General features: G+C 42.6%; 1 protein-coding gene across 1 annotated transcript; it reads left to right on the plus strand.

Annotated features, from left to right (window-relative positions):
* Positions 1-1919: 1919 nt before the first annotated feature.
* On the plus strand, positions 1920-14265 carry CIDEA (cell death inducing DFFA like effector a). Its single transcript, XM_054059306.1, has 5 exons — positions 1920-2014; positions 6003-6159; positions 6341-6487; positions 8705-8886; positions 12761-14265. Exons 1-5 carry the CDS (start codon positions 1977-1979, stop codon positions 12891-12893), a joined length of 657 nt encoding a protein of 218 aa, XP_053915281.1. The 5' UTR covers positions 1920-1976; the 3' UTR covers positions 12894-14265.
* Positions 14266-14512: the final 247 nt, after the last annotated feature.

A 14512-nucleotide genomic window follows, 5' to 3' on the forward strand; every position in this document is an offset into this window, starting at 1 on the left:
TCTTCCACAGGCAGAGGTAAGAAGAGACAGACCATCTGACAAAACATCTTATCCTCCTCCCATATGTTTTCCCTCCACAGCATGAAAAGCTACAAGTTTTTTGACATAGGAAAACACTTGGTAAGAATTCCTTACAAACCAGATGCTTTGCGTAAATAACTTCAGCTGTCGCCCACAATCAACCACAAGATACAAAACCAGGATAAAACAGTTGCTGAGAAAACTATTTACTGTTTCCCATTTACCACTCTCCATGATGTATCGTCAGGGACAAATTGCAAAATTGTAACAAAACTGAATGCCATAGAAAACAGGAAAAGAAAGGGTTAACATATGAGATGGGGTCCCCACACCTGCAAGTCCTAAGTAGCTGAGGAGGAAGAGATAAAAACCTGGGCTCAGTATTCTAATAGGAAGTTTGTTTGTCTAACCTTTGCTCTGAGGAAGGGAGTTATTCAAGAACCTACCATCCAAGAAAACAGTTTGCCTTGGACTAAAAGGTAGGTTGGCTTGTAATAGCTGATAAGGGCCTCAAAGCCAAGGACTGATGATATCTTAGTGAGAAGCCTAGGGAGTAAAGAAATACCATGCGTGGCTTTTCCTGCCCTAAACAGGCTAGTACAAGAAAAACAACTCAGGTAACTGGCTTGCTACCTATTCCTGACCCTGGGGGTGACCTGGGTGCTGGTGGCAATGGCCTCAGTGACAGGGTTTCCTGGTGTAGGTGCTGGCCCTAGGTCACCAGGCTGAGCCTGATGTTCTGAGGCTTCTGGCTCTGCTTTTCCTGTGCAATAGTAATTGGGAAGCTTTGAGAAACAGAACCTGGTCTTGGAGCCAAAAAAGTTCTGTATTTGTGTGCACAGGCATACATGAAAAGGAAAAACTGACTTTGTACCTGCTTAGTAAATAGAAGTTGCTGTTCCCCTGCCTGTAGGAATAACGCTAAATACCTCCACTGGAGCTACTGTATACATTAATCTAAGCTGTAAGCTTATTCACAGGCTCTAAAATCAGAAGCTGAGACACTTAATCTGTTGATTTGCTGTAATGCCGAGAGGCTTCAAATGAGATTGGCTTCTGCTGTTGCTATATTAGCTGTAACTAGCTAATACGTACTGTGGCACTCGAACACATGCTAAACAAAACCCTTGTTGCTCCTTTCCCAGGTAAAACATACAGTCATAGAACCATAGACTAGTTTGGGTTGGAAGGAACCTTAAAGATCATCTGTTCCAACCCCCCTGCCATGGGCAGGGACACTGCCCACCAGACCAGGCTGCCCAATGCTCTATCCAACCTGGCCTTGAACACCTCCAGGGATGGGGCAGCCACAACTTCTCTGGGCAACCTGTGCCAGTGCCTCACCACCCTCATGGTGAAGAAATTCCTCTTTATGTCTAGTCTAAATCTGCCCCTCTCCAGTTTATACCCATTGCCCCTCATCCTATAACTACAAGCCTTTGTGAACAGTCACTCTCCGGCTTTCCTGTAGCCCCTCCAGGTACTGGAAGGTCGCTATAAGGTTTTCTTGGAGCCTTCTCTTCTCCAGGCTGAACAAACCCAGCCTGTCCTCATACGGGAGATGCTCCAGCCTTCCGATCATCTTTGTAGCCCTCCTCTGGAACCATTAGCCCTCTCATCATCTTTATGGCCTCCTCTGGACCCGACAGTTCTATATCCCTCTGATGTTGAGGACAGAACTGGACACAGTACTCCAGATGAGGCCTCACAAGAGAGGAACAGAGGGGCAGAATCCCCTCCCTCGCCCTGCTGGCCACGCTTCTTTGGATCCAGCCGAGGATGCGGTTGGTTTTGTCGGCTGCGAGAGGACACCGCCGGCTCACGCCGAACCCCCCCCCAGGCACGGCCAGACTGCCCCCGGTGGCGGGGCCGGGGCCGGGCGGTCCCTCGGGGGCGGAGCCGCTTCTCTCCCCACTTAAGGCGGCGCTGCGCCGCGCGGGGCGGGCGGCGGCGGGATGGAGGCGGCGCGGGGCTGCGTGGGGTCGCTGGCGCGGTGAGTGCGGGGAGCTGCGGGGCCCTCGGCTCTTCCCGAGCATCCCTGGAGGACGCTCGCACCCAGCGCGGGGGAGGGGGGAGGCTTGGGCGAAGCGGGAGGATTAAATCTTTTGGAAGCGTGCGGGCGTGCTGTCGCAGGCTTTCAAGCTGCAGATTGAGTTCTGATGGAAGCACAAGTAGAAAATTTGCGATTTTAACTCCTTTCCGAGGTTCTGGTGGCCGGGGTCTCGCTGCCACCCCTTGACCGTAGTGAATCTGCGCGCACACAGCACGTCCATCAGGCATGAAGCCTCCATATAGAATCGTAGAACGCTTTGGGTTGAAAAGGGACCATTACAGGTCACTTAGTCCAACTTTCCTGGAGGAGTTATGAAGGTATAATTAGGACAAATTCTGCTTGGTAGCACAATTCCTGGCTTCTGTTTGCATTTCAGGTGTGCTAACCACATCCTTGAAGCTATAGTTCTGTACGCCAAATGCATCTAGTTCTAGCAGAGGTTCCGGTAACTCTACAGTTTGTGTTTTGACAGGGAAATCCAAGGGAAATCTGCCATCTGTTTGAACCCTAAGGCTCCTGGATGATTTTTGACCTTCTTGTTTTGGCTTTGCTCTTACTGCCGTGGTCCGTGAACTGTAACCTGAAAACCAAACTGTGTCTCATTCTGAAGCCACTCGTGTTGTGCAACATGGATTTTTCTGACTGAGGCCGAAGACCGTTGCACCATATTCTTAGACAAACATACAAGGCACATTGCAAACAAAGATAGAGTGAAATATGTGCACGGGGCTCAAGGCAGGCTTTTAATCCCTAGATGACCTTAAAAAAAAAAATTAATTCATCTGTCCCACCAGCCTCTACTCTCCACTGCATGCTTGGGGCAGTACCTGTGAGTCTCTCTCAGGCAGGTTGTAGTTACACAGAACAAAATGGATAAGATGCTAAGAGTGTGAAAATACTTGCTCTTCCAATTATGTTTTTGTATTTTCTGCTGGCATAGGATTCCTTCTCTTTTAGGGAAAACCTAGGACTTGATCCTCTTGACTCTGAAGAATAATAAAACGGTAGTAGAATTGTCTGTATTAACAAGTCACTCCACTTCCTGAAGAAGCTGACTGTATTATGTTCTTTCCTCTTGTTTGTTTCCTGACTTAGCTTGATCAGCTTTTAATAGGAGATTATTTTTGGTGACTCCAATCTAGTAGGGGAGTTCCCTGTCTCAGGAATTGGTTTGTCTGGTTTCTGAGGACACCTGCAGCAAAAAGGGGTGTTTCTAGGAGATGTGAATGCAGACTGGCCTGTTTGAGTCTGTGGCCTTTGTGTCCGAGGAAACAAAGAAAAGCCAAGCTTTCGGCAATAGGCTCAGAAATGGAAGGGCTCATGCTCTGTTTATCTGGCTTTTTTTTAATCACACTGGCTTTTGTTACCTAGTATTTATCATTAACTGAGACCTCAGTCTGCACTGGGGACCAGGTGCACTGCTTCATGAGCAGACTTAGTTTAAAGATGACTCTGACTGGCTTTATTGAAATGTGCGTGAAATGGCATCAATGTTAAATAACCTCTAAGACCTGGACTCCTGCTAAGTGGCTGATGGAGTGAATAAAAATCCAGGTTTATTAATCTGGATAGTTCTTTTCTCTAACTTGTTATATCTGATGGAACTAGGCAACGGTCTGTGGTGGTTGATCTTGAATCCTGATGAAACTTCTGCTCAGAGCTGCAAAATATGGCTTGTGTAGCTTGCTGTGCTAATGCTTAAGGTGAACACTGTTAGCTCAAGTCCTGCCTGTGAGCTGTGCCCCTTATGCTTTTTGTTCTGTTTCAAGATGTGTGTTTTGGCATTTTTCCTCATGCTTTGTCTTTTGTGAATGAAACTGCGCTCAAATAATGGGGAAGCTGGACTGATGTTTTCTGTCCTCAGCGGGGTGGAATCTTGGCAGTACTGTCATATGTGCCATTCAAGTACATTACTCCACATGCTAGTTTTCAAATGTGAGAGGGAACGGGATCTAACTAGCTCTGGAAGAGTCTCTTGAATCCCGAGCGTTGTGCTTTTTAACATCAGGGTGACCTGTAAAGTGGAGTCACTAGCCCCTATGTAGATGAGCAGGCTTCATAGCTAAGGAAATGACTCCAATGATTCAGAGTGGGAGCTGCCCATGGACCAAGGGAGTGATTGGGGGAGTATTAACTTAGTCAGTGAAGTGATTAACATGCACACCCTGTTACCTTTTGTGGTGTTTCAGTGCTACTCTGTCACCTTTTCCTCTTCCCTGGTCTTGACCTTTCTCCAGCAATAAGGTGCTTAATAGCTCTTTAATTTGAAACACTGCCTGTCTCCTGAAAACCATGCTGACTCCTCATGCTCACCAGCTTTGTTACAGGAAAGATTTCCACCAGCCACGTGTGTATATATGTAAACTGTTGAAACCTAGGGTACTAGCATTTAGACGTTGCTACTAAGAAGGTATTAGCTTGAGCTAGAATAAAACTGTTGAACAACTCCTGCCTTTAAAAATGTAAAAGTTGCAATAATGCTGAGGAGTTTTTTAGAAAGGTAAACTTTGATGTACAGAAGACAGGCAATACCCTAAACCCCTGTAGAAGAGCTGTTTAGAATGAGAGCAGGAAATAAATTAATTCATGAAATTGTCTGGTCTGTCACAAAAATTACTCTTTGTGCATTCCAAAAATATGCTTAAAGACCAGATAAGAGATTTGGAAAAGATAGTTATTTTTTCTGGTCACTGTGGACTTGTGCAACAGGTGTGACTAAGTCATTATTAGTTGAGTATCATTATAGTATTTCATCATTTTTCTAGGAAATCCTGTATTAACTCTTTGGCTGCAGAATGAGACTTCCAATTCACTCCCTCCCCCTTTGTGAAGGTGTCTGAGGATAGGTTTTCCTACATAAAGCTGACCTTTTATGCCTATGTGAGAGAACAAAACAGGGATGCCCTTTCCCACCCCCATGCAACTCAGTATTAAGGAGCAAAAGTTATATGGGGGGAAAAGTCCAGGAATGTAGGAGACAAAATATAGTCTCCCTTCAAAAGACTTGTTAGAGATCAGTATTTTCCAGGTGTCATGTAGAGAGCGATTTTTGGTGAGCTGGCTACTGAATTAGCCAATGTAATTTGGCAGCAAATGCTGTCAGTAGATGTCAATGAGAGTAGTTCTGTACCTTGGTGTGAGAGCAGGCAGTTACCACAGTTTACATACAGCAACCTAATCAGTCACTATTAAAACATTCAATTTCCCAGGAAAATGTAAGACCTCTTTCTAAAAGTGTTTGAATTCTTCCAGCCTCTCTGACTGCTCGCTCCAGTGGTATGTGTTGATCTTGGTATGACCTTGATCTTCATTTTCATTTCGTTTTACTACTTTTGGTGCAATAGGGTACAAACAAGTCTTATTTGTAATTTTTTTCAAAACTAGATGAAGTTTTATAGGGTGTAGATAGTAGTCACAAGATAAATGACTTGGCAGTTTGGAAGTCAAGCATAACTGTATTGAAAAGCTCCCTTGTTCTCTGATACTAGGTGTTTTGAATATGGATAATATGTTCGCCTTTCCTAAAGCAAACTCATATCTTAATTAGTTGAAAGTATTGTATGTTATCTCGTTGAGTGTTTATCTTGCAGGTAAAGAGAAAAATCAAGTGGCTGAATGCAAGTAAGAGCTGCCGCCTTTCTAATTCAGTGTTAAAACCTGTTTGCTTCACTGTAACTATGACCTTGACACTAGCTGAGCTAGCCCACATCTGCTTGAAATGTTTTTCGTTTTACAAGTGTTTTCAAATGTCACTGGCGTGAGATTTAGAGACTACATGTCGTATTTAGTTTTGACAGCAAGCTCCACAAGTCTAATATAGCCTGTGAATTACTCGTATAATGTACTTAACGTCACGAAAATCAACAGTCCTCCTTCTCGCAGTGCTTGAGTATTTTTGTACCTACGCTGAGTTTTTATTTGTCCTTAGGTCTTTGGTATCCATGGGAGCATCTGTGGGAGCAGTAACAAAACAGACCCTCTTCCCACCTCTCATGCCTGCAGGGCGACCTTTCCGTGTGTCCAATGCCTCCCGAAGCAGCCGGAAAGGAATTGTTGCAAGCAGTCTGCAAGAGCTCATCAGCAAGGTATAGCAAATATTACCATTCTGGCTGAAACTTAGTGAAGTACGGTAGCCCAGAAAGGCAACCTGCAGACTCTTGTTCTTCTAGAAGTCGTTACTGGCGAAGTCTAGAAAAATATCAGATAAGAATGTCTTAATATTAAATGATGGACCTTATTTCAAATGCTAAAATGTTTTTTTTGCAGACTTTAGATGCCTTCCTTATATCTGCTGGAATAGTTACTCTGGTTTTGGAGGAAGATGGCACAGTTGTGGACACAGAAGAGTTCTTCAATTCCCTGGATGATAATACACACTTCATGGTTCTTGAAAAAGGGCAGAAATGGACACAAGTAAGTGTTGACTGTCTTTCTTGCTTGAACAGAAGTGGATTGCAGAATGTCTGTGGCTGCTAAAATTCTTGGAAAGAGAGGAGAAGAAAACTTGTCCTAAAGAAGGCAAGGTATCAGGTCCTGTTGAGCCTTCCTGGATGACAAATCATCTTCTATTTTCTTTTTTTTGTCCCTTTCTTAGACATAGAACTGCTGGCAAAGGTCTGCCAGGAACTGAAGCGAAACATTACAACTGAAAAGAATTATAGGGGAAATCCTCTACTTTTGTAGAGCCTCAAAAATAACTTTGGTCTTGAGCCTTTTTGTAGAATAAAGGAAATTATTAGGACACTGGCTGCATGCAGTTAAAAATACAATGTTTTTAAAAGTTAGCTTGGGGGGAGGGGGAACTGCCCAAATTAAGTGACCTAAAACAAGTTTTGCCTTGTGAATTTTGTAACCTTCACTCAATGCTTTGAGTGAAGGTTCGAAAAAATGTCTGTTTAATCTTGCAATCAGCTGAATGTTGTCATCAAAACCTAATGTTAGTTTACATGCTTTAAGATGTTTTAAGAACTAGTAAGATCAGATAGCTTTAGCCTTCTAGTCATGTCAAATCAGTGGCCAATTTGTTGTTTTAGGGGGGGAATACTCATCTTTACGTTAATAAGATAGTTGGACTTCTAATTGTCTTTCCATTAAATGGTTGTTGCTAGAAAGCTAGCATCAAAATTTCTTCTACTGGGTGCAGAGCTTGGTGAGCAGCTGTAAGCAGGCCTAGCATTTTTCTGTTTATACACCAATGGCTCAGTTGTGTGCCCCCATTTTCTCAGTCTCCTGTTGCTGTGTGAGCAGTTTGTATGTTTCTCCCCGAGGTGTCTCTCTGGCTTATCAACCTGTTGCATCTGGGCCATGAGCTCCAAGAGCAGGAAAGAATTTGCAGCCAGGATGTGACTCCATCTTTCTCTTTTTTTGCTCTGCCCTATGTCCTGTCTGGCATGGCTGCCGAACAAGTTGGAATGCTGCCCGTCTTCAGGGTATGCTGAACAACAGCAGAACGACTGGTGCAGCTTCATAAATCATCTGGAGTGTAGCATGAGCTCTATCATGCTTTATCCAAACATTCTGGTGCTGACTTGGAGGGGAGGGAGGAATAGACTACGAAGTGTGCCAGCTACTTGTATATGTCCAAAACTTCTGTTGATAGGTGGACCTGTTGCTGTAGCTCAGAGATTATCAAAGTAAAACAGGCATCAAATTACTGGCTGATGATGCACCTTAGTGTTTAACTTGGTCTGAATTGTCATGGCACTGTTTGAGTGCTGGGGTGACATGTAAAAAAAAAAAAAGACCCAGTCTTACACAACTTTATTGCCTCATTTAGCATGCAAAAAAAGCTTGGCAGCTGCTAAGTCATGAACCTTGAGCAGAATGTGCTGAGCAGAGTATCCTGTGTTTCCACTAGATGTCTCTGTAAATACGTTTTCTCTACTGTTTTCCTTTTTTCTCCAAGCAAGCCATCCTGAAAACATCACTGTCAACCCTGAAGCAGACATGGGCTGCTTTCAATAAAGGGCGTTGGATTTAAGGTGCAAGATGACTTTCTAATGCGCCTCCTGTTTTGCTTTTTCTCCTAAAAGCTCAGTATTAACCTCTAGGCCTAATCAGTAGTAGTTTCCTCTCCATGTTACTCTTTTAGTAGGAAGAGAGAGGTGCTCTGAGCCTGGATTTGAAATGAGGACCTGATTTTTCACTGATGTCATCGTTGCAGCTATCTCCGAGTGCTTATCAGCATTGTGTTCCTACTTAATGTCATCCTGGTAATTTGATGACCTATTTCACTGTGTACTAACTGCCCTGCCTCAACTAGTGGCTGGAAAACACCAGGATAATTAAGTAGTAGGAACATTGTCCAGTGGCATTACCTATGGCTTCAGTATACCATGAAGAAGCTGTATTACAGGAAAGAAATATTCAGGAGGTGCTCTATCACTCAAGAACTTCAGTGTCTGTCTGGAATAGCTTCAGAAGCCTGGTCATGACTTGAACAAAATTACATAAGTTACAGACTTGCTTTTCTCTATGCTAATGCTTTAATTCTAGTTTAGAATTGTTTGAGAACTAACCCAAAGTCTGGAATAATCAAGCTGCTTGTAAAGAGCTGTACTGTTAATGATTGTCTTGCTGTAGGTTCCTGGCTTACAGTATGAACTGTCTCTCTCCCTCTTTTTAAACTAGACAAGAAATGGAGTTGCCACTGTGAGACAAAAGAAGAAAATGGGAGTAGCCAACATCACATTTGATCTGTACAAGCTGAACCCGAAGGATTTTATTGGCTGCTTAAACATCAAGGCGACCTTCTATGAGATCTACTCTGTCTCGTATGACATCAAATGTATGGGAGCAAAAAGCATATTGCGGTAAGTATGTTCCCACTACTGATCAGGCAGTATTGGTTTTATGAAGTATGTACTTATAAACTCAGTATTTTTATTAATTCTGACCTGCTGTCTAGTATGCTGACTCTTTCTTTGTAAGGTGGATAGCTGACTTATGTAAAGTCTTACTATAGGTTTTTCTTTTATGGCGGAATCTTAAATTTCCGCCAAGGGAAAAATCTTATCAGCTTATATTTACTGTAAGGCTGTAGGTACAGTCTTTTTGTTTTTCTGAGAAAATTCCCGCAGATTTTTTTTTCATTTGTTTGAAGGATATGGGAGGCTGGGGAAGAAGCTTCGGACTCTTTGAAAGGGGGATTTCAAGGGGATGAAATGAGAGAAGATTGAGACCTAATGACAGAGGTCCTAACTTTGTTCAGACTTTGTAATATCTGGTTGCCAAATTCACCACCTGAGCTACATGGAGGCAAAGGAAAATGGAAGAGATATGACACTCTATGCTGTCCTAATGCAAATTTGTCAGCTGTAAGACTCTGTCACTTTTTAAGCCAGCTATTCTCTAAGAAAAGTAGTGGAGCCTAACAAGGACCACTGTCTCCTGCAGTGTGGTTTGTGAGTTTGGTAGAACTGGCATTTGGGAGATGCTGCCTTATATAGGGGCAAAATGACACCTGTCCTGTCTAGTGCTTTTAAGAGTATTGAATGTCTGTGTTTTGTCAACACAAGCTGTGTCCTGACCTGGTTGAAGAAAACTTCTCCCAGGTTTAGACACCTTCACAGAGGTGCCTTACTTTGACAGCTGTTTAAGCTGCAGCCCTGAACTTGTCTACCTGACCTTCCAAAGTCCGACTGAAACACAGCGGTGTAATGTTGCTGAACTCTGTTTCTTGAGGACCAGATCTGTTCTGTACAGAACAGATGTATATGCTGTAAGTGAGGTTTTCACTTCTCCTGAGCAACGTGTAGTTCTTAACTTGAAGTCTTCAAATAGTCCCTTCTGTCATGATGCAAGTGTTAAGCATTGTAATGCTAATCTTATTCCTTGTCTTTGTCTGAGTGACCTCTCCCACTCCACTTAGGTGGTCCCTTGCTTAATCTTTCAGGCTACAGCTGGTGGGACTGTAGGTGAGGCTCATTTCTCTGGTCTTAGTTGCCATGATTATCCAGCTGTATGCTATGCCCACCTGTAATGTGGCTTCATTAGGATTTCCTCAGAGCAAAGGTTTAGCCTTGGACAGCTGCACTCCTCCAGTTCCTATGTTTATCAAGTCTCTTAAGCTAGAACAAACTCTGATTTCTGGTGGTTTGCTATGGAGATGAGTATCGGCACTGGAACTTGTAATGCTAAGGAGAGGTTGAAGTGACAGTTCTGCCTCCCTGCCAACAACACTGGGCAGCTGGTGAGAAAAGTGCTGCTGGCAACCAGCTGAAGTAGCTGTGGAGTACTTCTAGGAGTGCTGTTGTTAGAGTTGAGCTGTAAGGCAAGTGCCAGAGTCAGGGTGGGAAAATAGCCTCCTAGCAAAGAACAAGGGGTGACTGAAGAGAGAACCTTGGGTACTCTTGAATACAATGGTAAGATGGCCTGTTGCAACTTGCTGTTGAAATTGGAAACAGATGATGTTAGTTTCTTGGTGTAGTCCTTCTGCCAATGAGTTCCATATTGGTAACTGCTCTATCCCCAAGTCCACCTGTGGAGTCTGAAGGGAAAGGACTTTAAAATGCTGCAGTTGTTCATTGTTGGGAGGGGCTCGAAGCTTGCCAGATCTGATTAGTGCATTTCCCCTAACTGTTTATCTCTGTAGTGTTCAACTGCAGGATCAAATGTCTGGTTCAACAAATAACTTGCTCTGTGGCTTAAGTGACAACTGCTCTCATGTGCAAGTGACGCACTGCAGCTGCTCAAAAGTTTGGTACCAGCTGCAGCTTCCTTTATGACTGTAAAGCTCCTTGGACTGTACTGTCTGGTGGAGGGAAGGACATACTGAAATGGCATGTGTGGGAAGCATAAATAGGGGTACAGTTTTGGTTTTTTTAAAAGGCTTCCCAGGCTCTAAGTACAGGATATTCTACTCTTGAAGCATTGGATTTTGACTGCAAACTTTCTTTCATCATGGAGGGGGCCGGGGGGAAGAATTTGTAGGAAGAAGACTGCCTTCTGGTAAAGCTCAAAGGAGAAGTGAGTAGCAGCAGAGGGTTCACAGATGTTCTCAGTCAGGAATTAAGAAAATCTTCCTCCTTTTGCAGAAGAGGAAGGCTGTTTTGGCTTCTGCATCTTCAGAAACTGGTCTGTTCCCAGTTTTAGAATCATTCCAGTTCTTATGTACCACTTCCACAATGCCTCAGCTTCATGCTTGTGAGGGTCTACTTAACTTTTGAGGATGAGGCTGTTATCTCTGTCTCTTTGAGAGTGGAAGGAACATGCAGATGTAACCAAGATGAATAAATGACCATTCAAATATGGTAATCTTTATTCCCCTGCAGTCCTGTGGTGATCCATAGCTTATAATGTAGACCTCTGATGCTTACCTCATTTTAGCTTATTAATATGCACCAGTTCTCACACAGTATTACGTATTTGAATGTTGATACTTAAGTCTTTAAAAAAATCGAATAGCTATGAGCTGAGAATTCTTAAGGGTCACAGCTTGGACAGCATTAATTTGCCTAGCTTTACTTGTTTTGCTGTTGAGCTTAAACTGTAATGCTGATGGCTCAGCTTTGGATCTAATCAAGTTTGATCTGTATCTTGGAGATACATGCAGTGTTGTATTAGTGAAAGGCCTAAAGGTGAGATGCAAAGTGGATTCATGCTGTAGGAATGCTGCTGGGTGCTAAAAGATTTTCACCAGACAGTGGGTAACTCTAGGCTTGCTTTATTCACAACTGAGTTAGGTCATCACCTCAGGGAGTGGCAAAGGGCCCCACAAAATCATCGTACGTATATCTTTTTTCTAAAATAGCATTATACAAGAAGTATTTTCTCTGAGAAGATCTTGGTGTTTTTCCATGTGCTCCTAATTCCTTATTCTTCATTAACATGAAAGTCTACTAAAGTCCACCTCGATAATTGATCTCCACTGTCTTGTTTTGGTTCTTCCTTAGAAGTGATGCTTCAACAGGTCATGTTCCTTCTCCAGTCATAAGTCACTTATCTTCTCTCTTGAGACACATCTATTCACCTTTAAACTTCAAAGCAAAACCTCAAGCTGTTCCATAACTTATACCTATATCTAGTCTATGCCTGTACTTAAAAATAGGTGACCTATTAATCATCAGTTGTCATCAAAACTAATACCTTTGTTCTAGGTCTGACACTTCTTACAGAAGTTGATGCAGCTGGACTGGGTTATAAATGAGCTATGGAAGGAGCTATACCTGGGACAATTGAGCAGTATTTTTGTTGTTGTTGTGAAGATTAATTTTCAACACCTGTTCTTATTAATACAATACTCGATTTATTATAATCAACTATCAATAATATCTGAGTCCTAGATGGATGTATTTATTATATCTCCTCATTTACCTTAACTTTGCCTGGGATCCCAGTGTGATCTTTAGTAGTGCTCTGGTAGTTTGAGAGGTGTCTTTGCAGAAGTAACTGTAGCTGTCTAACAGGATGACAGCCCACTTTAGATGTGTTTTCTGCTTCTGACAACATGTCAATAGCTTTCTGTTAATCAGCATACCTGATTAACAGAAAGGCACAGAAGTACCTTTTCTAAAGAAGGTACAAAAATGTCCAGCTTCTCAGGGATGATAAGGAATGAGAGAGTTCTTAATATATTTACCTAACACTTTCTAAAGGTGGTGTGGGTAGAGAGAAAGGGATAATGTCGTCCTGACGGTAATTCTTTTTTAAAACAAATTACTTTTCTACATGTGTTTTTTCTTCTAGGAAGGTGCTTCAGCTAATATCCCATGCAGCACAAATAACTGGACAGTTTCTTCTCTGTACTGGAACATATATGTTGCAGTTGCTGGGTGAATATGATGATGATGCCAGGTGTACAAGACCAAAGCGGGACTAGTGAGCACAGCTGCACTTCTGATATTGGATCCTTTTGCTTAAAGACATTGTCTTGCCCAGTCTTGATTGTAATGGTGTTAGACTAGGGGGAAGTCCACTGATGTGAACAAACATGTTTTCCATTTAGGAATGCTTATACACCTTAGTCATTAAGTATTTGGTGTTCACAGGCTTTTAACACGGCAAGAGGATGGGTGCTTAGTGTCTGAGAATTGGGCAAAAAGAGAGAGGGCAGTTTCTTCCCCTAGCAACTCAAAATGGAGAATAAGTATACTTGTAAACTTGCACGCTTTGTAACCAGTGGAGTATTTCTTTCACCCATCAGAACATAGCTTGTTTGGGCTTTTTTCATGGCTATCTATTTGCTTTCCAAACAGACTGGGCTGTAGGGCAGGGCAGGGGGAAGTCTGTTTTTTTGGGCTTAATCCTTAACAGTGCTGCTATTAGTGTCCAACTGGCATTGAGGTACAAAAGGGTAATGTGTACTTATTTATTCCTGCTAACAATGAAACTACACAATAAAACTGAATCCTGGTTCAGCGACTGATGACTACACATGAAGTCTAATTGGAGAAAATCCAACTAAGCAGAAGCTTAAAATTTAGCCTTATTTCCCTTAAAACAAGTAAAAACATTTCATTAGAACTCTATTTTTCTTCAAATGTACAGAAGGTTCAGGTTAATATAGCTTATACCAGTTGAAGAACCTGATGTATTTCTTGAATGGGTTTGATATCCAGTTCTGCCTGAAGTATGGAATGATTTGCTATAGTTTCATGAAAACGGCTTACAAGCAAAACCATCACTTCTGTAGGCTTTACTGTTTGGCTTCAAGATGACACTATGTCCTTGGTTGTACTACAGGTACATCTAAGATGATGGATTTTGCTGCCCTTGTGGTCAGAGGAGAGGAGCAGGATACTGTCTAGTCTTGCATAACATACATATGCTCTAAACTGGATGTTTGTGGGTTTATAGTCTCCAAAGACAAGCTGTATTAAAGGACAAAGATGTTAATCCTTAAGTACATTTGTCCATAATGTCTTCTACAGTATAGTGAACTGCTAGTATGATGAGCTTCCAGCAAACTTTTCCTCAACTGTGCAGAAAACTGGAAAACGAGCAGTGTGTTAGGCTTCTTGTGTCAAAGTAGAAACTCCCTTTGGAGAGAAAAAGCCCAACTTTGGCTGTTCGTAGGTTGGCTTTTAAGGCTTTCATTTGCTCACTTATGAAGAATTTTAGTAAGTTGTTGTATAGAGTTTGACTGAAAGCTGTTAAGGAGACAGCAGATACAGGTAAATGTGTCTGACCTGATGGTAGGTGCCACCTAGGAAGGGAAGCTCTGGTGACAGAGTGAACAAGTGAGGCAGGGGGGAAAAAAGCAGTGGGAGTGAAAGGGAGAAGACCAATGTGGACCCCGCTGTGCCTTGGCTGAGACAGAAATCCAGTAGTTATGTGCATCAACTGCACATTCTGCTTTAAAGATGAGCAGGTGGCAGGAAATATCAGACATCATGGTTGGTGGGATCTATTCAGACCAGTCAGCTGGGTCTGTTCACTTCAAAAGTCACTAATATGCCAAAATATTGCTCTTGCTTTTATATGCAAACTTCACCTTCA

This window comes from Cuculus canorus, chromosome 2 (assembly GCF_017976375.1).
Source record: "Cuculus canorus isolate bCucCan1 chromosome 2, bCucCan1.pri, whole genome shotgun sequence".
NCBI lineage: Eukaryota > Metazoa > Chordata > Aves > Cuculiformes > Cuculidae > Cuculus > Cuculus canorus.

Bases quoted from the DNA above. Each gene is read 5' to 3' on its own strand.
- CIDEA (XM_054059306.1), top strand. From the start codon at position 1,977: ATGGAGGCGGCGCGGGGCTGCGTGGGGTCGCTGGCGCG. The intron at 6,160-6,340 runs GTATAGCAAATA...TTTTTTTTGCAG, and splicing joins TGCAAGAGCTCATCAGCAAG to ACTTTAGATGCCTTCCTTAT. The intron at 8,887-12,760 runs GTAAGTATGTTC...TTTTTCTTCTAG, and splicing joins GGAGCAAAAAGCATATTGCG to GAAGGTGCTTCAGCTAATAT.